Below are 23,484 nucleotides of genomic sequence, written 5' to 3'. Positions count from 1 at the left end.
TTTACTGAAGACAATATTTTATTACTCAAAAGTAAAAAATAAAACAAAAAATAACTGCTGTTACGATAGTATCGTCTCAGTAACAATTTAAAATTACTTCAAAAATTACCTTGTCTGTTCAGTATACTTTCATCTTTGTCTGAAACATGATTAGTCTAATATAGGCTGTTTTGATGTAAATGTAAATATCAGACCTACCAAATCAAATCATGTCAGGTAAATGAACAGATATATTTAACGACTAATTTCATAATAAATCATATAATTATACTAAGCAAAACTGGGGTAATCACAAGGGCTCTCTAATCATTGATATATATTATTTGTGCTTGATTCTACCACATATCAGATATAAGCAGATATGGAAGTGCAGACATGGCACAATTTAAAAACTTGTACCATTGACCATCCTGCAAACTGCACAGCACTGATCTTAAGAGGCTGTTTTTTGTCGGCTGTAGCTGCTTGATGTTACCTCAAGCCGATTGGTATAGCTGCTGCAGGAACAGGATGCTTTACGGCTGTACTAATTCTACTTCTCAAGGGGGGGGGGGGCGGAGGCAGCAATTTTTATCTTAAATTATTTACCACAATTTTTTATCTGAAAATATATTTAACATGCATTATGCAAGAGCTAAATCTGCCTATTGCAGGTCTTTCTTTAGGCCTGAAATGTTTTCTAAAGTATTAATTAGACATTAATTAACTGATCCAGGCCTTAATCAACTCTCGATGGCATCAGATTTCTCCGATATTAAATAGCAAGATCGGCTAGTTCTTTATCTAAATCTAACATAATGTATCTTTAATAAAATAAGATAAAATATGATATGTTTCAATGTTTAGATATAAACAGACTGAGGGTTAATTTCTCAGTTATTTAGGACAGACAAATATAACTACAATGAGTTCCTTGTGGTTTACATCAAGAAATATGAAAAATAAATAATTAAATAATGACAACAGAAATACATTTATAAATAACAAAGTTGTGTATATATCATTTTATATCAATTCTTGTCTTTATATACAGATTTTATCAAAATATTTTAAAAAAGTTAGCAAGCCCAGAAATTTCATCAGAATCTAAGAATCTGATCCTTGCAAACTGAAACATTAATATGTGAGAAACTTTAAAAAATGCAACAAAATGTCCCGTCACTGGTATATGATGTCAATATTAAGTAAAAAAAAATCTATAGTTATTTGAATAAAATAAATTAATCTTTGAGCTCAGTTCACCATAAAAACATTATTGAATTAGTGCATTATTGCAGATCGCTGTCAGAAGTATCCTTGTGGTTTCTTGCGATAGATAATTGGTGAATTTTTAAGCATAAAATGGCACTTTAAACCAGAAAAGGTTTGTCTGTATGTAGACATACTTAGACATATATACACAAATGATTTCAAATGTATAACAAATAACACAGCATTAATAACAGTTATGTCTGTCTACACAAACTTTAAATCCTGGTTCCCTGAAAAAACTTGAGAAAAGTGATGTTTTTTACATTAATATTTAGAGCTCAATTTCGAAACTGCCTGAAACCGACCAGTATATGGTCCTTGAATAGTTCACAGTATTCCTGTGACTCGGTTTGAATGAGGAGCTAAAGAGAGAGAGCAGTAGTTTCAGGCAGTCCAAGTGCTTATAGGTGTAAATATATAAGTGAAAGATCCAGTGTATCTATCATTAAACAAGTGGTTGCTATGCAAGATACACCCACATATTGCAAGAGATGGACAAAGAACAAGCTAAGAAAGCGATTTTCGTACAATTAGGGGCCATAATCTAGGATATTATGATCCAACATGTGTTAATATCTAAAGAAACAAGATCTTTGTGATATAAACATATAATTTAAGTTTATTTAGAATCAGATAAAAATTGTGACTTGTACAGTGTCTGCAAACAAAATGTGGACGGACGGATGGACAGGGGTGACGACAAAATATGTCCACATGAAAATTGCGTATAAACATATATATTATCTATGATATTTTCATTGATAATTAGTGATATACAATAGTACAACAAAGATATTACCATAACCAAATAAGTATATAAATCTCTCTTGTATAGCTTTGTGCATTTTAAGGCCATACAAAAGAAATATTCTGGTTCTAAGATAATCCTTACAAAAAATTGGATGCAAGAGGGAGGTTTTTATTTCGTCAAAGACACATCATTTATCTCATCATGTTGTTTATAGGAATGCATGATTATCCAGTATCATTTATGATTGTCAGTAACATTTATGGGGGTTGTGTACTTGATATATGAGTCTATAACACATTTCTGGATTCATTCAATTTTTTTTTATAGAGCTACTTCCTGTAACCGGGGTTAAAACGTTTACGTGCAGTAATTAAGGAGATTAGTTTTTTTCTTAAAATAAAAACAGGTCATGTGGCACTTTTTAACTTAGGTGGGATTATCAGGGAACCAGAATATTTTTTTCATATGGCTCAATACAGAATTTTTTTTTTTTTTTTTTTTTACAGTATGACTACATTCTTTATATCACATATTTTATACATGATTAACCTATCATCGCCACTCACCAGTGATCGGCCAAACAGGTCTACAGACATGGCAACTCTATCTTTTATCAAATTTAAAGAAACTGATAAGTAAGCTATACAGCTGTCTAAATCTACTCATCTTAACTATCATTAAGTACGAAATGAAAATTGATAGCCAAGATTTATATAATATTGTAAAGATTGCTTTATATCTGTATTTTGAACCGATTTAACAACTAAAAAAATAGCACTATCTATATACACCACTATCTGCCCTTGCTCTCTTTGGCAGGTTCAAGAATAACTAATTAACTCTCGAAATGTCTTTTACCATCCAAATACATCATAGATTCTGAAGAGAAAAATAGAGAATGAAAAAAACATGATTTCAATAGAAAGTGTAATATTTCAATATGTAGCCTAGGCATTTCATTAGTAAAATCATTTCTAAAGAAACGCTCGCTCCCATAAAACATTCGGTTAATTTGTACCAGGAAGAGGAAAGTCTGTCTTCAAACCCATAAGAAGAAAATAAACCTATATCAGGACGTTTTTTTTTTTAAATGGAAAGTTATCTCTTCTTTTCTGCACATCTCGTTTAGGACATGGAAGATCTACAGAATGGGGGATGGCCATCTTACAATTTTTGAAAAGTAAAATGAACTCAGCTAATGGTATTGGTTTTTGTTCCTTTCCATCACAATGTTACATCTGTCAACGTTTACCTTATTGAATAGATTGATCTTTATGTTTTGTAGTATCAAGTATTACATCTCGTGTGTTTTGTAGTATTATGTATTACATACCCGTGTGTTTTGAAGTATCAAGTATTACATACCTGTGTATTTTGTAGTATCAAGTATTTCATACCTGTGTATTTTGTAGTATCAAGTATTACATACCTGTGTTTTTTGTAGTATCAAGTATTACATACCTGTGTGTTTTGTTATATCAAGTATTACATACCTGCATAAGTTTTTGGCATGACCTGCGTTAGATCATCTAGCTGGGAATCAAAGGTAAAATGGAAGTCATTGGAGGTTTCATGTTTACCAACAGTAGGGTCAACAACTTCAGCATGAACTTTCACCTGCATTTGTGATCCTTTTGTGTAGACAACCTGAAATATCAATCATAAATGATGAATCATCTCCTTCATTACCGGATGCCAGTAAAAAGAATGAGTCAACTGTTAATCACAGGCTTATTGGCTAAAACCCGAACAATTTCCTTGTAAATCCTAGAAATGAGTTCTAGCAAATGGTATCCCCTGTTGCATTGTAATGAATAACAATACAAATGCAGAATACTGAATACACTCTTGGATTTCATCAACCAAATAGTTGGAAATGTATCAAAACATAAATGGAGGTACGTATGTACTTTTCATTGGCAGCTCTGATGAGACAATGTTTTCACCTTTTTCATCAATGCTAAGATGCAAATACTTATTTGCTCACTTTAAAGGATGTACTCCAAATTCAAGATATGGCCAGGAATATTTGAAAATTTTCTTGGGGAGGGAGCTCCCTGCCCTCTATTAAAAAGTAAAGAGATAATTACTCATTTTAGTTTACCAGCAGTTACATCAGATTATTAAAAAATAACTTCAATCATTTACTCATACCTGTGAGGATAGAAATAACACAGTTCCTATTTCAACTGTTTTCCTGAATGCAATATCATCAATAACCTTTGTAATAGGACGTGTTTTACTGAAATTTATGACAAAATAATAACATTTAAAAATGAAAGGTAAACATATTATTCAGCTATATCTGTTTTCTACAGTGTAAAACCAAGCTTGCATAGGTAAAATAATATATTTTAGTTAGTGAAACATCAAATAAAATATAATTTAAGATCATCGATATATATAATTTTAAAATTTAACAAATGCTGATATATTATGTTAGTCAGGTCTCTTAATATGCCCCTTATCAGCAAAGTTCAAATTGTGAACAGAAAGATTACTCTGCAAATGAACTGGATCACCAGAATTTAAAACATTCTATCATAACAATTCATAAATGTCAACAGTACTATTAGTCTGCAATGTGCACTCCTTAGATTTTGGAATTCACTAGGGTTCTTCTCTGTGACTCAATGAACAATATTTTTCAAGAACTCAGATATATGTAGAGTTTTCACAATAAATTGTGGACAACCAAAGGATGCAGGTGACAACAATACTCCCGTCAAAAGTCAAAACCTAGTAACTCACTTTTTTAAATCAAAATTGAGTTAGGACCAAATTTGTAGTGACTAGGGTATGTGCTTCCTGTTGTTGTACTAGATATTCCAATCTTTTGATTTTGTAAGCAGTTACACCCATGACACAACCTAGCAACTTCCTTCGTTTGCCTAGTATGCCACAGAAAAACCTAGTAACTCAATAGTCAAATCAATGGATAAGCTGGGGTTTAACAAACATTCGTTTTCCTTTGTTTTCTCAAAATAAGAAAAACATGAGTTACTAGGTGTTGCCTTTTGACAGGAGAATATACATTTACATTAAATATGGCATATAAAAAAAACACGGGACATAAAATAACTCTTCATATTTATTCCAGATATATATTGTATTAACACCAACCTGTATAGAGCCGCATTTGCCCATCCCAATTCAAAGGCCTTTCTCATTAGATAGCCACCAAAAATTTTATTATACAGGTTCCTTTGCTGAAAATTAAGGAGAAAAATATAAGAACCACATCTTCTCAGGTGAAAATAAAATTCTTGTTTAAAATAATTATCAATAAATCATCAAGTTTTATTTAAAGTGATCAGTAACGAAATGCTCTCTGATTTATGGTAATTACCAGTTGTGAAGTGGAAAATATTGATCAAAACAGATTTGGCCATAAAAAAAAAATTAAAACATTCTCGTCAAATAAGATACTTTGTCACTTGTGATGGTATAAATCAAAATATACAAAATCTTCACATTCTTCACATATATTCATTTAAAATATCTTATAAACTGGATTTCAATGTGGTCTCCCATTTGTACATTTAATAAATGTTTACCTCAGGATGACAAATTGAAAGATTTTTTAATATGGTGTTCTCCATCCATTCAGTATTCTCTGGTTTTACTCGAACTTTTAATGTGGATGTTCTGAAATTCATGAAGAACGAAAATAAAATTAATATCTTTAATAATCTAATTCAGTGTTAATATTGACCCATCACTTTGAGTTTAGTTCTAAATCCATTTAATTTAAACAAACATAGAAAGCTTACATAGATGGGAGCTCATCAGGCGTACTAGTAGCACAGTCGTCCAAATCAGCATATTCCGCTGAGCAAGTTATAAAAATTCCATAGAAAAGTCAAATTCCACCAAGTTTTAAAACTTGTGATCTGTAGAGTGTCCACAAACAAACTGTGGACGGACGTCTTGACAGGGGTGACAGCATAATATATCTATATGAAAATGTTGGTGCATAAAAACAATTCAAGACCTCTGATCTGTTTTCAAGAATATAGGTGATGACAATGAATATGTCCACAATATAGGTGAACGTATAAAAACAGTTGTGAGCAGCGGTGGCTCATTGATTGTGGTGTAGGCTTGCTAGCCTGGAGGTCCTGTGTTCGACCCCCTTGTTGACCCAAATAGTTGATTGGGAGTTTTAGGCACGGTTCCCCCTTGTCAGTGGTACAGGACAGGACGTATAGTTGTTTGGATGAGACAAAACAAATCAGTTCTTGTGTAAATATATTGACGTGCGTGTTAAAGAACCCTGGACAGTGACACTGTATAGTGTCTGTCCATCTTTAATGGCCCAGTCAATGCAGAACAATGTGGCTAGGCTAGTTGAAATCTTGTAAAAGTGAGAGAGAGAGAGAGAGAGAGAGAAAGGGGGTTTAATGTCCACTCGACACAAACTAGGTCATTTCGGGACTAACATATGGTTTAATTTTCTTTTAACAATTTGCTTGCACGTAGGGGTCTTTAGCTGAGGGAGGAAACTGGAGGACCCAGAGAAAACCCACGAGATTGGGCAGGCGACCCTACTCCTTGTCACGTACAACCAGGGATTCGAAACCACGCCAGTTGACTCAATGACAGGCCTTATGATACAGTGCGCACATGCTAACCATTCGGCCATCCAACCCCCAGAAATCTTGTGAAACCTAGCGAATGATATATTTAACACACAAACAGAAATATGGTTTTGTGTGCAAATACCAGGTACAAATAATTTTAGATGATGTGGACAATTCATAATTTATAATTCCAAATCTCACTTCTGTGAAAATATGAAAAGAATAGAGCTTTTGTGAAACTCACTTGACATCAATGGTTTGAAGAAATAAACCATGGATCAAATCCCCTTCATCTTGACTTGGTGGGGTTTTTAATAGAGATTTTTTAGCCTCTAACTGACGAGCTAATTTGTTTGCTGAAAATATTCAAGAAATAATGCACAGGTACTCAAATTTATCTAAACAAGAACAAGCTTACTCTGGACCCACAATAGAGCATGAAGTCATCGCGGCCATCTTGGAATTGTGACATCATATCAAATATGGAAGTCTGTCAATCAATGTACAAGGTAAAAGGAACAAGCATGCCAAGCTTCATGTCTATTATGCTTGAACTGATGAGTAGTGCTTGTTACCCAGTTCCTGGTCCAAAAATTAGTAAGATAGGTTGCCAGGCAAAGAAACATACGCCCACAGCAGCTAAATCGTCCGAGCGGTTGACAAGGGTTGTCACATATTTATTCCTTTGTAGGTAATTGGGGGCCTTTACAAGACAGTTCCATACAGATCAGATTCAAAATTTTGCCATTTGGGGGTTTACAAGGTTCTACAAACTGAAACAAGGGTCTCAACTCTGGAAGTAATCTACAGAAATTGTTGAAATTTACTAATTTAAATAATGCATATAAATTTTATACAGATCACATTATCACTTTTGTCATTCAAACGTTCACAAGGTTCACAATCGCCATAACTTTAGAAATTATTGACGGAAATTGCTGAAATTCAACAGGCTTCTTTGTTTCACTAATTTAAATGATGCATATAAATTTCATACAAATCGGATGATAACTGTTGTCATTAGAGCGTTTGCAAGATACAACAATGTGAAACAACGGACATAACTCTAGATGTAATTAATGGAAATTGCTGCAGTTCAATGGGCTTCTTCATTTGACTAATATAAACGATACATATAAATTTCATACAGATCAGATAATAACTTTTGTCATTAGTGCATTCACAAGGTGCAACAAAGTGAAACACGGGCCATAACTCTAGATGTAATTAACGGAAATTGCTGAAATCAACAGGCTTCGTTTTACTAATTTAAATGATGCACATAAATTTCATACAGATCGGCTGATAACTATTGTCGTTAGAGCATTCACAACGTGTAACAAAGTGACACAAGGGCCATAACTCCAGAAGAAATTAACGAAGTTATTGAAATTCAACAGGCATCTTCGTTTCACTAATTTAAAGGAGCTAAATCGCTAACATTTGGGACCTAGAAATTGACACAAGTGGGTCGCAACTCATATAATCCTGTAATATGAATGTATATAAACTGATATACATTCAATGGTTTCCGTTTTTACTCTAATTTCAAATCAGTTATGTTCCGCGAAATAAGCCCGCAGTCTCAATCGAATGCAAATTTCTAGCGCCTGGTTATTCCAGTCTACATACGCCGTTTGGTTTGGTGCAATATGTCTAGCCTCGTACCGCGAGTCTCTTGCTAGAACTGGGGCTGAAACGCATTATGGTACACGATTCGTGTACCAATGGCAAAATGTTTATTTTGTCTTAAATATTGGATATCAGAAGCCCATCTTTTTCCGGTAAGATCACAGCATCAATGTTGATTTAAATTGACAAATAATTTGTGCTTTCAATGTTGAAGATTTTGGATGATATTGAGTTAGAGACTTAGCTACTTTAAATAATGCATAAAATTTCATACAGATCGAATGATAACTGTTGTCATTAGTGCGTTCACAAGATTCAACAAAGTGAAACAAGGGCCATGACTCTAGATGTAATTAACAGAAATTGCTGAAATTCAATAGGATTCTTTATTTCACTAATTTGAATGATGCATTTAAAATTCATACAGATTGAATGATAACTTTTGTCGTTAGAGTGTTCACAAGGTGCAACAAAGTGAGACAAGGGCCATAACTCCAGAAGAAATTATTGAAATTAAATAGGATTCTTCATTACACTAATGCAAATGACATATATCAATTTCAAAACAATTAGATGATAAATGTAGGCTGTAGAGTCTTCACAAGAAATTGTGGACGACGGACGGGGTGACGGCAATATACGACCACATTTCCATGTGGGCGTATAAAAAGGATTTTTTTCTTACATGCTCCTTTTTTCACCAATGCCTCCTCTTCTGGTCCGTCTGCTTTTAAAGGATTGACAGCTGCTGACCTACAGTAAAAATCATTTTAAGCAGATATGATGATAACTTTGTCGTTAACGAGTGTCCATAAGACTTTAAAAGGTGAACAAGGGTCATCTCTAACACAAATTGTTTAAATCTAATAGTGCTCTTTGTATCATTAGTTTGAACCAAATGATAAGTTTCACAAATAAGTAATGGAAATTCAGTAATCAATTTCAAACAGATGAAATGATAACTGTTTTACGTTAAGAGTGTTCACAAGATGCTACAAAGTATTCAAGGGCAATAACTACGGAAGTTATTAAATTCAACAGGCTTCTTTAATAATGGATCAATTTTGATGAACTTTTTTAAGTCTGATCAGGAGTCAGACTTGTAATGCAATACTTTATTACAGATACAATATGAGTAATGGTGCCTTAATTATAAGACATATATTTATATAAATTACCCTCCAGTAACAGGATTTCTAGCCACCATTAAAAATGTGGCTTTCATTACTTTCTGCAACTCATCTTGAATCACCTATAAAACAAGTAAAATATCATTTAACAGGACCATGGTTTTTGTCCCATCTGATTGACTAGATCCTTTTCTTTACCAGGCCCTCTGTTCTGCTCCAACGACAAGCGATAACCACGCTGGAAAATCCTGGGGATCTTTATAGGACAAAGCTGGATTCGAACACCAGATTTTGTTAGTGAGCAAGTGCCTTACTCACTGAGCCACTGCAACTGTCTCCACTGAATAAGAGCCTGTTATGAGTATCTTGTAGAACTGTAACCATTCTTAAAACCCCATTTAGTCATCACTTAATAGATAGGTTCATATATACCTGATGTACATCCATTGTAACTTCCATAGATGATGTACCAACCCAAGTTACATTACCAGTTAGTTTGATGTCTGTAAATGCTGATACTGTGAAGTTACCCAGCTCTAGAAATAAAAAGTTTAAAATACTTTTTCATTAAAGTGTTGAATAGACTGATCAATATATGTTGCATTACTCTGACTAGTGATGGAGAAAGCTCTGTATGATCAGATTTTCCATTCAGCAAAATCAGCAATTCTAACCAACATAAAGCCTATTCTTGACTTAACCAATGGATTCTTAAATAAACTATAATATATACTTATGGAAAATAGCTTCTAATTAATACATTTAGACAACGTTATAAAGATGAGAGTATACAATTAGTTGCTGTTTTCCATAAGTATGTGTTATAGTTTATTACTCTATCCAGTTAATAAATGCCACTAAAAGATTACATTTGATGAACTGTCTCGGCCAATGCAGGAATGGAAAACACGACCTCCAGTTTAGATACTGGGGCTCCCGCTATGAGGGAAATTTAGCCTGGACCTTAAGTGTCTCTGCTTACTTGTCATCGAATTCCATCTGTCAAGGGTTCTGTTATGTGCATGCCAACATGCATACATGACCTCCACCTTGCAACACTAACAAGGGGAAATTAGGTTGAAAAATCCTGAGGAACATTTTCAGCCAACAGTCCAATACTGTCATTGAAACTGGGACCTCTGTGTTAGTGAGCCTGCACCTTACACACTCAGCCATTGTATACAGAATACCAAACTAACCTATTCTATCAACTAATGCTGTCACAGTTGATAATGGAGATCTTTCATTTTTACCTCTTCGATTGTGAGTATAACATATTAAACCTGTGAATGAAAGTATATAGGATTTGACTTTACTGCTGGAACCATCTATGTTTTCAACTGGCAAGTCTTTTTTAAATTTTGGGAATATTCTAATGTGAAATCAACTTTTAGCAACCAGAGATGATAAAAGCCAAGTTTAGTGGTAAGGGTTTTAGAATTCTTTATTGCTCAAGTTAGGAGTGAATTGAAATCTCTGATGTATGAAGTAAATGGCTCAGGCAGTAAAATTTAATTAAATAGAACTAAATAACACAGCAGTTTAACATTTCATTGAGTATTTACCTAGGTCATTTCATTTGTGACAAAAACATGATTATATAGGTAGGGAAGAAAATTTTGCATGTCTACTCTTCCTTGAAATTTACATTCTTCTTCTATTAGCCTTAACGTCTGCTTCCACCCAGGGTGATATCGCATATTATGCTTAGCACATGCGTAGATTTCCTGTGGGAAGTGGTGTTGCTTCGTTCCCACACTTGTACATGTCAAGGAATAGGGAGGCCTGCCTAACCTCATGAGTTTTCTCTGGGTCCTCTGGTTTCATCCCTCTGCTAAATGACTCATGTGAAAGCAAATTATTGAAATAAAAGTGTACCATATATTAGTCCCGAAATGACCTAGTTTGTGTTGAATGTATGTTAAACCTCATAGATGTTTCTCAAATATCACCCCACCCTTAATTAAATAGACATATTAATAAGATATATCTACCATGGATTTATCAACATACCGGTATAGGAATTTCAGAATTAAAATGTGAATTGTGGAAATTGTTTTGGATTATAGAAACGATACTCGATTATATAGGAAACATGTTTATTAAAGGCTGTTGCCTTTCTATACTCAGTACTCACATCTTGACTATACAAGATTTTACAAAGAAAAACACATGGTTTCAAAATATGGCTGCCAACTCAACTTCTTACAACATTTTTTAACTCCAAAAAAAGAGAGTCAAAAGAAAACAAGAGTTGTCTCCCTTCAATCATTAATCATTTCAGAACACACTCCCCCCTTATTGACGCGAGGTCAATAAAATACACTAAAATTTAACATAATTCTTGAGATTTGAACTCTTAATAACAAAACTCTATATCTTGGATACTATTCTTTAAGATGCATTACTCTATAAGATTCTATACTCAAATTATTAAGATTCTATACTCAAAATATTAAGATTCTAAACTCGTTACATGTACTAAGATTCTAAACTCGTAAATACATATATAACACTGATTTCTAACTGTGTACTCCAATACTTATCAATAATAAGATACATTCTCTACTAATCTCTAACCAACTCTATTGGATACAATTTCTGTATAGGTCGATTCATAAATATTATTTTGCCCTGTTTGTTCTGAACTCTTACAACAGCGGATCGCACGTTATTATCACGACCTGGTAAAATTCTATCAACTCTACCCATTTCCCAATTTAAGCGCGATACTTTATCATCAAATACTAGCACAATATCACCCTCACGTATGATAGGACCTGTTTTAACTCTGGAACGATGATGCTCGCGTAATTGAGTAACATAGTCATTCCGCCATCTTGACCAATAATGATTTATAACAGTCTGCAAGTATTTCTTGCGCTTGCAGAATTCTGAAGAGGTATTACCAACTACTTTAGGATTTGGAGTAAACAGCGGTTCAGACAATATCCTTCTCCCCAATACTAAATGCGAAGGGGTTAGGGGTTCTATACAATCATCGCTAAGATATGTAAGAGGACGCGAGTTTAAAACGCCTTCAATGTCCACTAATAAAGTCAGTAGCTCCTCATACGACAAATGAGCATTACCTAAAGCTTTTTTCAGGCATCGTTTAGTTGAACGCACCATACGCTCAAAAAATCCGCCCCACCATGGGGATCGTTCAATATTATAACACCATTTAATGTTCCTACTATTTGTAAAGGCTCGAAGTTCAGCACTCTTGAAAACCAATCCATTGTCTGAATTCACTAAAGTTGGTACTCCACGCCTTCCAATAAAACGTCGAAAACTCCTAATAAAAGAGGAAGAACTAGCGTCCGTTGCTAAATCTAAATGAACCGCGCGACTACTCGCACAAGTATACAACACTATGAACACCTTGTTCATCTCTCCACTCTTAGAATAAATGTCTTTAACGTATAATGGTCCAGCATAGTCCACTCCAATATTTGTAAAAGCGAAATCGTCAGAAAGTCGAAATTCTGGTAAAGGAGGCGCTAACGGAACTCCATAAGATTTACCTTCCATTTTACGACAAGGAATACATTTAGTAATCACAGCTTTAACAACTTGTCGTCCGCGACAAACCCAAAACTTTTGGCGCAACTGAACTAAAGTCTCTGCTGTCCCATTATGATGCACATCTCGGTGACACTTTTCAATAATCAAACTCGTAAAACGATGAGAATCTGGTAGGAAAATAGGAAATTTGGCATCAAACGGCAAATTAGAATTATCTATACGACCATAACATCTCAAAATACCATTGTCATCAGGTTTTAAATTAAGCGATAGCCTCTGTTGCTCAAATTTACGGCCACTCAAACTATGTTGAATATCTCTGCACCAGATATTTTCGGCACAATTAATTTCTTCCTTGGACAATTGATCTGTTTGGACTTGTACATTGTCTCTTTTATTCTTCACGAAACGCAAAACATAAGCAGTCACTCTTAGTAGGCTATTAAAGTTGCTATAGCGGGAAACGTCTAGTATATTTTCGATATTGTGATTAGTTTCGACATTTGCGACACAAACAGTTGCTTTCTTAACTTCAGAATAAAATGGTTCACTCAAAGTTTCTTCAACAAAATCATTATAACCTGTATCGTCTTCGATTACATCAGTCTCCATTTTCTTAACATCAAATTCTACTTCAGGAAAATCACTGGACTCATGCAGCATAGACATTAACACTTGCGAATTACTACACCATTTTCTCATATTGAATCCACCCTGATTTAAACATAATTTAACTAATTTACATAAATCATAAGCAGAGTTTACATTATCTGCCCCAGAAGCAAAATCATCAACATACAATGACTTAAGAATATTATTCAAAATTTCAAAGTTATCATCCATAGAATTACTTAAGTGATAACGAAGGGTTGCATTTAAAATGAACGGACTTGAAGTCACTCCAAAGACCACTCTATTAAATCTAAACACTTTAATTTTAGGTGACTCGCTAAATGGATCATCAACCCATAAGAATCTAAGAAAGTCTCGATGCTCTTTATAAATGGCAATGTTCAAAAATGCCTTCTGTATGTCAGCAGTCAGAGCGATGGAATTCATTCTAAAACGAAGGAGAATATCGAAAATAAGCGGATTTAAAGAAGGGCCCGAGTATAAACACTCATTAAGACTAGGTCCACTTGTTTTACACGAGGCATCATACACAACTCTTAACTTAGTTGTGTCCTTATCTAAGCGTAAAACTTCTCTGTGCGGAATATAATGTATTGATCCAGAATTAATTATTACATCATCATCATTTACAATATCAATAATACCTTCAGATAATTGTTCATTAATTATTCTATCATATTCTTTAAGAACATCCGGCTTACTATTAAGTCGATACAAAAGAGATGATAAGCGTTTAACACACGTAGAATAATTATCAGATATTTTAAGATGATTTTCTTTAAATGGTAACTTCACTTCATACCTTTTACCCTCAAATGTGATATTATCATTAAAATCTGACAAAACACTAGATTCGTCATTACGAATACCCAAAGATTCAAGCTCCCAAAACTTATTCAACTCAGACTTAATTGAAGATACATCACAATTGTCATCAGATACAGAACTAACGTGCAATACATGCGTATGACTTAAATTAATAGTACATTGGTCACTACTCGAATTATTAATTACAGGGCCAGACAGCACCCACCCAAGTTTCGTCAACATTGCAACCGGGCCAGGGAACTCCCCCCGTCTCGTTTCGCCACAAAAGAAATTCCAATAGAAATCTGCCCCGATTAATATATCTACTGCAAAATCAGAAGGCCCAGATGGATTAGCTAATTTCAAACCCCGTAGATGAGGGTACTTTACTAAAGCATTACATGTTAATTGGTCGCTTATGGCATTGCATATAGAAGGTACACAATGCGCTGTAACATACAAATGTAAACCATCATCACCTGCAACAGTAAATTGAACAATATCACATAATCGTAACTTAGGAGTTTCCTCCCCAAAAGTTTTAATAAGTAAATTTTCACGCCCCACAGTTCTTAAATTTAACAATCTACGTGTTTCATCAGTAACATAGGTTCTTTGACTACACAAATCAAATACAATGTTCTTATACAATCCCCTAGAATTATCATTATGATTAGCACATACAAAACCTACAGCAGTTTGTAACAAAATAGAATTTTGATCATCTGTACACGTCATGTTAGATGTCACAGTTTGACTCGGTTGTCCGGTTTCAGTTTTATTAACATAACTAGGCCGCCTTAAATTTTGTTCAGGCCTATAAGTACAAATGGCTTTATTGTGTCTTTCTCCGCAGTTAAAGCATTTATAGTCACGATTAGGACAATTTCGTAACACATGTCCAGAGCGCAAACACAAAAAACACTTTGCTTTATGACGTAAAATAGATTTGCGAGCTGAAATGTCAGTAACAGAAGTGCAATTCACAGATGGGTGTTGCTGAGTACAAAACACACAGTACGGAACAGGTCTTTGATCTTTACTCGAAAATAAAGTTGAAGCTGTTGAGGGATTAACCCGGTTCGATCTGGATTGAGGACTGTATACGTTGTTCAAAGAATACCCGGATTTCTTGGTAGAATTACTATGCATTAAATCGACTCGCTCTCTAGCTTCAAGTTCAGTTTTTAAAATATCTAAGACCTCGTCCACACTCCAATCTTTAACTCCACGGCTAATAAATAAACGTAACTCTTCAGGAAGTTTATTCATGATAATAGGAATAAGAATATTACCATACGATTCAGACTGTACACCCATAGATTTTAGACTTCGTATCTGGACCTCAATGGTGTCGTATAATCTGCGAATATGTTTAACTTCACAACCACTCGTAACAGATTGTAAATTTAGTAAAACGTCCATATGCCCAGAAATAATAACTTGCTTATTTGCAAACCTATCTTTTAAAAGCTGAATTGCTGCATCATAGTTTTCGCCTATCAAGGACAAACCTGCTACACAAGAAGATGCCGGTCCGTCCAACAGACTCTTTAAATAATTAAATTTCTCAACATTTGAAATGGCACTGTTATTATCTACTGCAGCCTGGAAGCTATCCCAAAAAGGCTGCCACAACTTTGAATCACCAGAAAATCTAGGCAAACACAATTTTGGCAATTTAGTCTTACAGACAAAAGTTTCTTTCAATGAATTACTAGGGCTACTCAAATCAGAATTATCAGCTATACTGGTACTCAATTTTTCACTGGCCTTCTCATTCTTATGTAAACAAAATTTGATTTTATATAAAGTTCTATTAATAGTGTCCGCAAATTCACTTGATTCAAAAATATCATTACCCACTTCATCTTCGTCTTCAATATCTTCCAATACTTTTTCATCGTAAGATGCTAAAACAACTTTCTTTTCCGTTAAAGAAATTCTGTATCCTTCTTAACTTTCAACTGAAGAAGGAGATCCATCAAATTCGGCTAATAATTCTTGAACACTTTGAATAATTCGGGTAACAAAGGCCCTATGTCCCCCTCTGATGCGTTTGTTTTTCTTGGCCACATCACTACGCCTGTCTGCGTCGTTACTGGTCGTAGACATGATAATAAATGTCAATACTTTATAGGATTAAGATAATAAGGTCGACTGGCACATGAACTTAACTCAAGAGATTGACTGACATAACTGTATCCGTCTCGTCGGACCATGTTTTGGATTATAGAAACGATACTCGATTATATAGGAAACATGTTTATTAAAGGCTGTTGCCTTTCTATACTCAGTACTCACATCTTGACTATACAAGATTTTACAAAGAAAAACACATGGTTTCAAAATATGGCTGCCAACTCAACTTCTTACAACATTTTTTAACTCCAAAAAAAGAGAGTCAAAAGAAAACAAGAGTTGTCTCCCTTCAATCATTAATCATTTCAGAACAGAAATAAATTACCAGCAAATGTATCCAGATCTTCCATAATTCTTCCAAATCTGATTCCTTTATAGAAATTTGTGTATTTAGATTGTAAAGCAGGATCGGAACCAAGTGGTATTACAACTTCTCTATAACTATCTTTTATACTACGCACAGGTAGGCCATCTTGTTTTTTTGGAATATCTTGAAACATGGAATCCATATAAGCTTGATCGCTCTCTCTGAAAAACAGAAATTAATAGTATAATGAATACAAGTGGCAGTTGGTAATAAAATACAAAAGGTGCCTAATAATTGTTTAAAACATGGCAGAAAGGAGAATGAACATACATTCAGATGAAGAATTTAGGTGTTATTGGGGTGAATTCAAAAATCTTGATAAAGCTTTCACACTATTTAATGTACATGTACGCCTATTAAAAAAAGCTAACTAATTTCACTCTGAAAGTGTTATTAGTAAAACTAATATTCACAAACATAGATTGCCATGCACCGAACCATATGGCCTCCAACAGTTTCCAAATAATCAGACCATAGTTAAAGCCTGGAAGTTATTACCGAAAATGTTTGAACATCCATTGCCTTCTTTTCAATAGGACAGATAGACAACCATTATCCACAAGTCAATAGTGGACCTTATGTCCTCCATCTCAATCCAAAAATAAATCAATAGTGAGCCTTATGTGCCCCTCCCACCTCAATCCCAAAATAAAGCAATGGTCAGTCTTATGTGACCAATCTCAATCCCAAAATAGATCAATAGTGAGCCTTATGTTCCCCCCCCCCCCCCCACCTCAATTCCAAAATAAAAGGTTATGGCTATATGTTTACATCTTACATATAAAAATTTAAAAGTTCAAACATACTTTATTTTTACTTTAATAAAGAGCAAAATACATTTATTTTACTACGTCTTACGTTAATTCTGGTTTCAAACCAACCATTTCCATGAGAGATGCTCTTGCTGCAATGAAGGATGATAGAAGAAAGGATAGAAGCATGAATACCTTGTGAAACATAAATGTTTAATTATTGTTGTTTTATTCATGTTATTCTAGAGGTTTATTTATCATCTCTTTGCAGACAATATAATCATTAATGATAATACTAGTAATTATAATAGCATCAAACAAGAATTAGATGAATTACTGAATTGTTGAACTTTATTAACTTCTGTTATCATTTATGACTAGCTGTGACTAAAAAAATTCTTTATAATTATAGACGTATTTCATACATGTACATGTAAAGGACGCCATCCATATGTCTTATTTAGCCAGAGCTGGTCACATTTAACAAATTCATTGATTTATTTATATGATTTATATATTAGTATTGCCATACAGTTCTATACTGCAGAGTGTTAATCATTAGTTATCATTAACAATGAATAAACAAAAATATAGAAAACGGTTTACCTTCCATTATTGTCATTACTGAAGCATTGTTAATAGTTGTTGATATTTTTCTGACTGGTGTTTGTATTACACCACGGTTTAAGAACATATAGATCGGTCTGAAAAATAAGTAAAACAAGTGATTGCCATGCAAGAAACGCCCACATTTTGCAAAAGATTGACAGAGAACAAGCTAAAAAAAGCTTGTACAATCTGGGGCCGACCATAATCCAGGATGTTTGGGGCCAACATGCGTCAACATCTAAGGAACCAAGATTTTTGGGATATAAACATATATTGTAATTACATCAAAACTAGATAAAAATTTTGACCTCTCGAGGTTCCACAACCTAGGTAATAAGTCTGTAACACTATTTGGGAACAGGGGAACAGCCATTTTGTCAGGAAGTTTAAGTCCAATTTTTAAAATTAGATAAAAATTGTGATCTCTCGTGGGTCCACAAGGTTAAAATCAGGGGCCATAATTCAGGAAGTTACCGTCAGATAAGCCACAATATTGAAGGGAACCGAGATCTTAATTGGGTTATAATAATCATACATTTTAAGTTTCATCAAAATCTGATAAAACTTGTGACCTCTAGAGTGCCCAAAAGCTAAAAACATAAGCCATGAAGTTAGGGTTCGATACATAATATTATCAATGATGTATAGTAGAGGACAAGTCACGCCCCCTGGAAATCCATTCTCACATTCCGACTATATACTCTGCTGACCAAATTATTTGATTTTGTCAAATTTTCAAGTAAATTATACATATATATACTTTATTTTTGGATAAGGTTTTGAATTATCTAAATGAGCCACAATATGTACAAGTAGAATTGGTTCACCTAATAAATATGACTTATGTACCTATCTTATTTATTTTTAGATAATTAAGTGTAGATATAATACTTCATAATGCTATAAACTTGTGTCAAACAAATGAAAATATGCGTATGAGAAATATGTTGTTATAAAATTGGCTTTGAATTGACTTATAAATTATTGAGTAAATGTAGGCTACTACTACGACGTAGTTAATTCTTATATCACAATTATGTGAAGTGATATTTGATTATTGTGGTCTTTAGTCAGTTTCTAAACATTAAATCAAATTTAGTCTACATGTACCTGTTGCATGTGACATGTAGTTTTACTTTAAATGGAAAGAGGCTCAAGAACATAAATTATTTATAACAGAGAATCTTACCACGAGATTCAACTTTCATTTGAGGGGTTCACAGACTTTTTCAATACAATTGTAATTCAACCGACAGTGTCCAGTTGTTCAGTTGGGACGAAAGATCGAAGTCCCGTGCACATAAATTAACCACTGACAGTATGGCGTTAAACTCCATTTCATTTGTAATTCAACCATTCACAAGCTTTGCAATGGGTCGAGTTAGAAATTCAAATACAATAACTACAAGACTTGGATATAACACTTTATAAATAATGGACATATTATTACTAATATTATTAATGAAAAGGTGCCAGTACACTGTTACTTTAAGTACAATTTATAGGCCAGTAGCTGTCATTGAATATCTTACCACCATGGCTCCATCAAAAAGCAATTTAACATTTTTGTGAAAGAATGTGTTAATTACAGCATTCTCATTCCAAAAAAAAAAGTTCTTGGAGAAATACCCTAGTTTTGATCAAATCGGCTTTTAAATTTCGCGCTCCTTATGTCTGTCCAATCAAACATGGAGTGTTTTGAGAGGTTCCTTGTTGATTAAAATGGTCATGTTAAAATTTGAGTAAATTGCATGGACATAACCCCGGCATAGAAGGTGTGATGAGCATCATAATCAAACTCATCCAAGATTTTTTGATCCTTGGAAGTTTAATCTAAATCAGACAAACATTGTGGCCTCTTGTGCCAAGTTGTGGTTCACAAACTTGATATTAAATGCTTTTACACTATTTGTGTAAAGGGAAGCATCCATTTTGACAGGAAGTTTCGATTCTGATTTTTTAAGTAGATCGAGGCATTTGTCATCTAAGCTTCAACTACAAGGATACTTGCGAACTAAACTTATTAAAACCTTTAAAAAGTTTTATGGGCGTCATATTGACTTGATTGGTAAATATAACATGTCTCTCTCGGCTATTATTCTAGATATATTTAATTGACGCGTATACAATCTCCCTGATAATGTCTGTCGACTACAACTTTAACACTGTTCATCACGTGCATTTTGCATACCGATAGTCCATTGGCTAATCACGCTATTTTACTGAGATTTCGCCTAATAGTTTGGATGCAGCTATGGCGGGTGTGACGCCTGGTAGGGTAAGCTTACTCTTCCAGACACCTGTTACCACTGTTTGTCGTGTATTTTGTACATGGTGAACAGTCCATATGCTGATTACACTATTTTGCCTTTTATTTTGCCTATACCGTTTTTTTTAGGACTTTGAATTTTGTCTTATGGTTTGGATTGTTCGTACTTGGTTTTATTTTATTTCACAGAATTCAAACTCACGATTTTTAAAATCAAGTAAAAATTGTGACCTCTAGAGGATCCACAAGCAAAAAACATGATTTTTCTTAAAATCAGCTGCCATAATCCAGGAAGTTACTGTCCGATACACGCCAACATCGAAAGGAATAAAACTGGTTAAATGTGTGAAAAACTCTTAAGGCTCATTAATCTACATGTAGTACAGCTGCTATGAACCTCTGTTGTGGTCATATATGTGTTTATACATAAGTTTGGTTGTCCCTATAGGTGGGAGACAAGCTCTTAAACTGGCACATGCTCAGTTTTAAAAATAGTATCCTTAGTTATTGGTCAAGGATATTGCATAATTTAAGGGAACTAGCCCAAATTGAAGACAATATGAACAGTGATCAATCAAATACATTGTTTAATGTTGATTATAACTTCCAATATTTTCCAGTCTACTGTGTATCAACAAAATAACTCACAGTGAATGTACATGATTTAAATTTCATATTGTAAGATACAGTATTTCACTAGTGTTCATTATGAACACAAATATAAATCTGTTTGTTGTGTAATACAGGTGTATTTCCTAAATAATTCAATGTAAATTAACAATTGCTAAAACACGGAATTAAACGGAATGCCAACAGAAATATTGAGAACAAGCTTTTATACATTGTTTCTATAATTCGTCCTCATCAACAAATAATATTGTGAACATGTTTCACAGATCATAGAACTGCACTAGAAAGGAAGTCTGACTGGTCGTTTATGTTAAACATCGCATGTGCGAAATAGATGTATGAGTTCAGTGAGCTTCGGAATAAAATAAGAACAAAACGTGGCCTGCACAACTACCAAGATATATCCGAAATGAATGTTTAAACATGTGTAAGTTATTTTGTATCGATACGATTAGTTAAATGTTCGTTCGTATTAAAAGGATATTATCCGCACACTTTACCGTACAGGCCTAGTAACAACAGTAGACAGTAACATAAATTATAACAATAATCATTTTCAGTGAGAATGCGTCCAGGAACACGTATAATAAAACCTAATTTGATTTTATTTGATATAATATTTCGTCGAACCTAATAAAAACTATGCAGTTAGTCTCGAATCTACATTTTTTCAATTTTCTAATTAAACAGGCCTATATACAGTTCCTCCCAAATTTTTTGGACCGAAATCGCCGCGACGCGGTGAAAATAAACTCTCAGAATTCTCTTAGATTTCACGGTGAAATTTCGCTTGATTCCGCGGCGATTTTTCTCTAAGATTCGCTAGGAATTCACCGTGTTTCTCTAGGAATTCGCCGTGTTTCGATAAGAATACATCGTGTTTTGCCGTGATTCCCGCAAGGAATTCGCGAGCCTACCTTAAGCTAGGGTCGAACTAATATTGTCTATAATAAATTAAAGGAGTTGTAATATAGTAATGCTCCCGGGAAACGTGTACATGTATAATGTACAGGCAGGTTTGAATAACAAATGAGTAAGGTAATCTCGGGAAGACATTTACCGGAATTCTGTATCGGTTAGGATTTTTTCTCCAACGCACTTTATACATACATAACGCCCGCCAAAATGTATGCAAACTATGAACAACTTACAATTTTTTAAACATATCAATTCATCTTCGTTTATAACTTAGATGTAATCCGTCAATTTGGGGCTGCTATCAAATCCAAACTTTAAATTATATACGATGAGCTTTTACACATTACTTGATTACTCGCAGCTTCGGTTAATCTAAATCAATCATCCATACAGCACGTACAGTAAATCACTCCGCGGGTCGCTTAACGGTATGTTACGTGGTCAGAAACGCGCCAAAAGATTGGGACTACATGTATATTCTTACGCTGTTTTACTCGGCGAATAATATCCGCTGTGACAATATACATCTACTTTATGTCACCCAATTCATTTCGGTGGGAGCAGATATTGAATAAAGCCATTTCACACACACATACGTGTACATTACATGCGCCTCATATATATACAAAAAATGTAGGCCTAACATCGTCATGTTTTATCTTAGGCCTAAAAACACAACACAGTTTATATGGAAATACAATCACTGGTTTATAAGTATAGCACGACGTTTCGACAAGTATTCTCTTATCGTTATCAAGCACTTGTCGAAACGTCGTGCTATACTTATAAACCAGTGATTGTATTTCCATATAAACTGTGTTGTGTTTTTAATGTGTTCAATCGCTAAATGCCACTCAAGGATTATCTTAGGCCTACTTTTTTGGTGTATCATATTTATTACTTCAAGATTTCTTCATAGCCCCCCCCCCTCAAAGTATGTTTGTCGCTAAAATTTCTTTTTTAGATTGTAAGAAAACTGTTTGCTTCTAACATTATTAGATATACCGTATAATAATAAATAAAAAATTACATAACTTCATTAAATATGTCTGAAAATTTAGTTAAGATTCTATGGAAATTCTCTATAAAAATTCAGACCTTCATAAAAGGTCTCAGCCAATTTCAAATAAATGTGTTAACAGTATTTTAAAAAAATATGTGTGCACACTGAAAATTTAAGGTAAACATTTTTTAAAAAATCATTTGAATGGGTGACACTGTCAGTTTCTAAGCCCTGATTTAATATTGAAAACATTATCGTATTCATTCAAATCCAGTTGTATTGGTGTATTGTCAAAAGGTGTAGCACATATTTGAAAGTAGGTTCAATAGGTAAAATGTGTATAATGTTTTGTTATATTTTCAATTCAGATATATAGTGTGTTTAGACTTTTTATGTAAGTTAAATATTGGTTGTATTGACATTATAAAATCTGCATGAATGTAAGTCTAAATATCGGATAGCGATGCTGGTTTCTTTTT

At 33.9% G+C, this 23,484-nt stretch overlaps 2 protein-coding genes across 3 annotated transcripts in view; both read right to left on the bottom strand.

Annotated features, from left to right (window-relative positions):
• Positions 1 to 23,484, bottom strand: part of LOC126812473 (acyl-coenzyme A thioesterase 9, mitochondrial) — a 31,468-nt gene continuing 7,984 nt past the window's right edge. For both annotated transcript variants that reach the window (XM_050538890.2, XM_050538884.2), the window contains 13 exons: positions 18,183 to 18,280; positions 17,683 to 17,728; positions 16,783 to 16,985; positions 10,547 to 10,630; positions 9,780 to 9,883; positions 9,396 to 9,469; positions 8,903 to 8,970; positions 6,830 to 6,941; positions 5,560 to 5,650; positions 5,126 to 5,211; positions 4,157 to 4,244; positions 3,496 to 3,649; positions 1 to 2,881 (listed from right to left, as the gene is read on the bottom strand). In XM_050538890.2, the coding sequence (XP_050394847.1) occupies positions 2,838 to 2,881; positions 3,496 to 3,649; positions 4,157 to 4,244; positions 5,126 to 5,211; positions 5,560 to 5,650; positions 6,830 to 6,941; positions 8,903 to 8,970; positions 9,396 to 9,469; positions 9,780 to 9,883; positions 10,547 to 10,630; positions 16,783 to 16,985; positions 17,683 to 17,728; positions 18,183 to 18,280 (1,252 nt within the window). In that variant the 3' untranslated portion in view covers positions 1 to 2,837. The remainder of the gene's footprint in view (positions 2,882 to 3,495; positions 3,650 to 4,156; positions 4,245 to 5,125; positions 5,212 to 5,559; positions 5,651 to 6,829; positions 6,942 to 8,902; positions 8,971 to 9,395; positions 9,470 to 9,779; positions 9,884 to 10,546; positions 10,631 to 16,782; positions 16,986 to 17,682; positions 17,729 to 18,182; positions 18,281 to 23,484) is intronic.
• LOC126812463 (uncharacterized) lies at positions 11,433 to 14,831 on the bottom strand. Its single transcript, XM_050538873.2, has 2 exons — positions 14,153 to 14,831; positions 11,433 to 12,874 (listed from the first exon to the last, which is right to left on the bottom strand). The coding sequence occupies exons 1-2, from the start codon at positions 14,556 to 14,558 to the stop codon at positions 11,916 to 11,918; spliced, it is 1,365 nt and encodes a 454-aa protein (XP_050394830.1). The 5' UTR covers positions 14,559 to 14,831; the 3' UTR covers positions 11,433 to 11,915.

Source organism: Patella vulgata, chromosome 1 (genome assembly GCF_932274485.2).
Source record: "Patella vulgata chromosome 1, xgPatVulg1.2, whole genome shotgun sequence".
Lineage (NCBI taxonomy): Eukaryota > Metazoa > Mollusca > Gastropoda > Patellidae > Patella > Patella vulgata.
The sequence above is the reverse complement of the archived record's forward strand: the minus strand, read 5'-3'. Positions and strand labels throughout refer to the sequence as shown.

What these genes read in the sequence shown, in the direction of transcription:
- LOC126812463 (XM_050538873.2), bottom strand. Translation starts at nt 14,558, where the DNA reads ATGTTGACGAAACTTGGGTGGGTGCTGTCTGGCCCTGTAATTAATAAT. An exon ending in TAATGAACAATTATCTGAAG is followed by an intron (nt 12,875 to 14,152) that starts GTATTATTGATA and finishes GTAAAATGGAAG; the next exon opens with GTAAATCTTATGGAGTTCCG.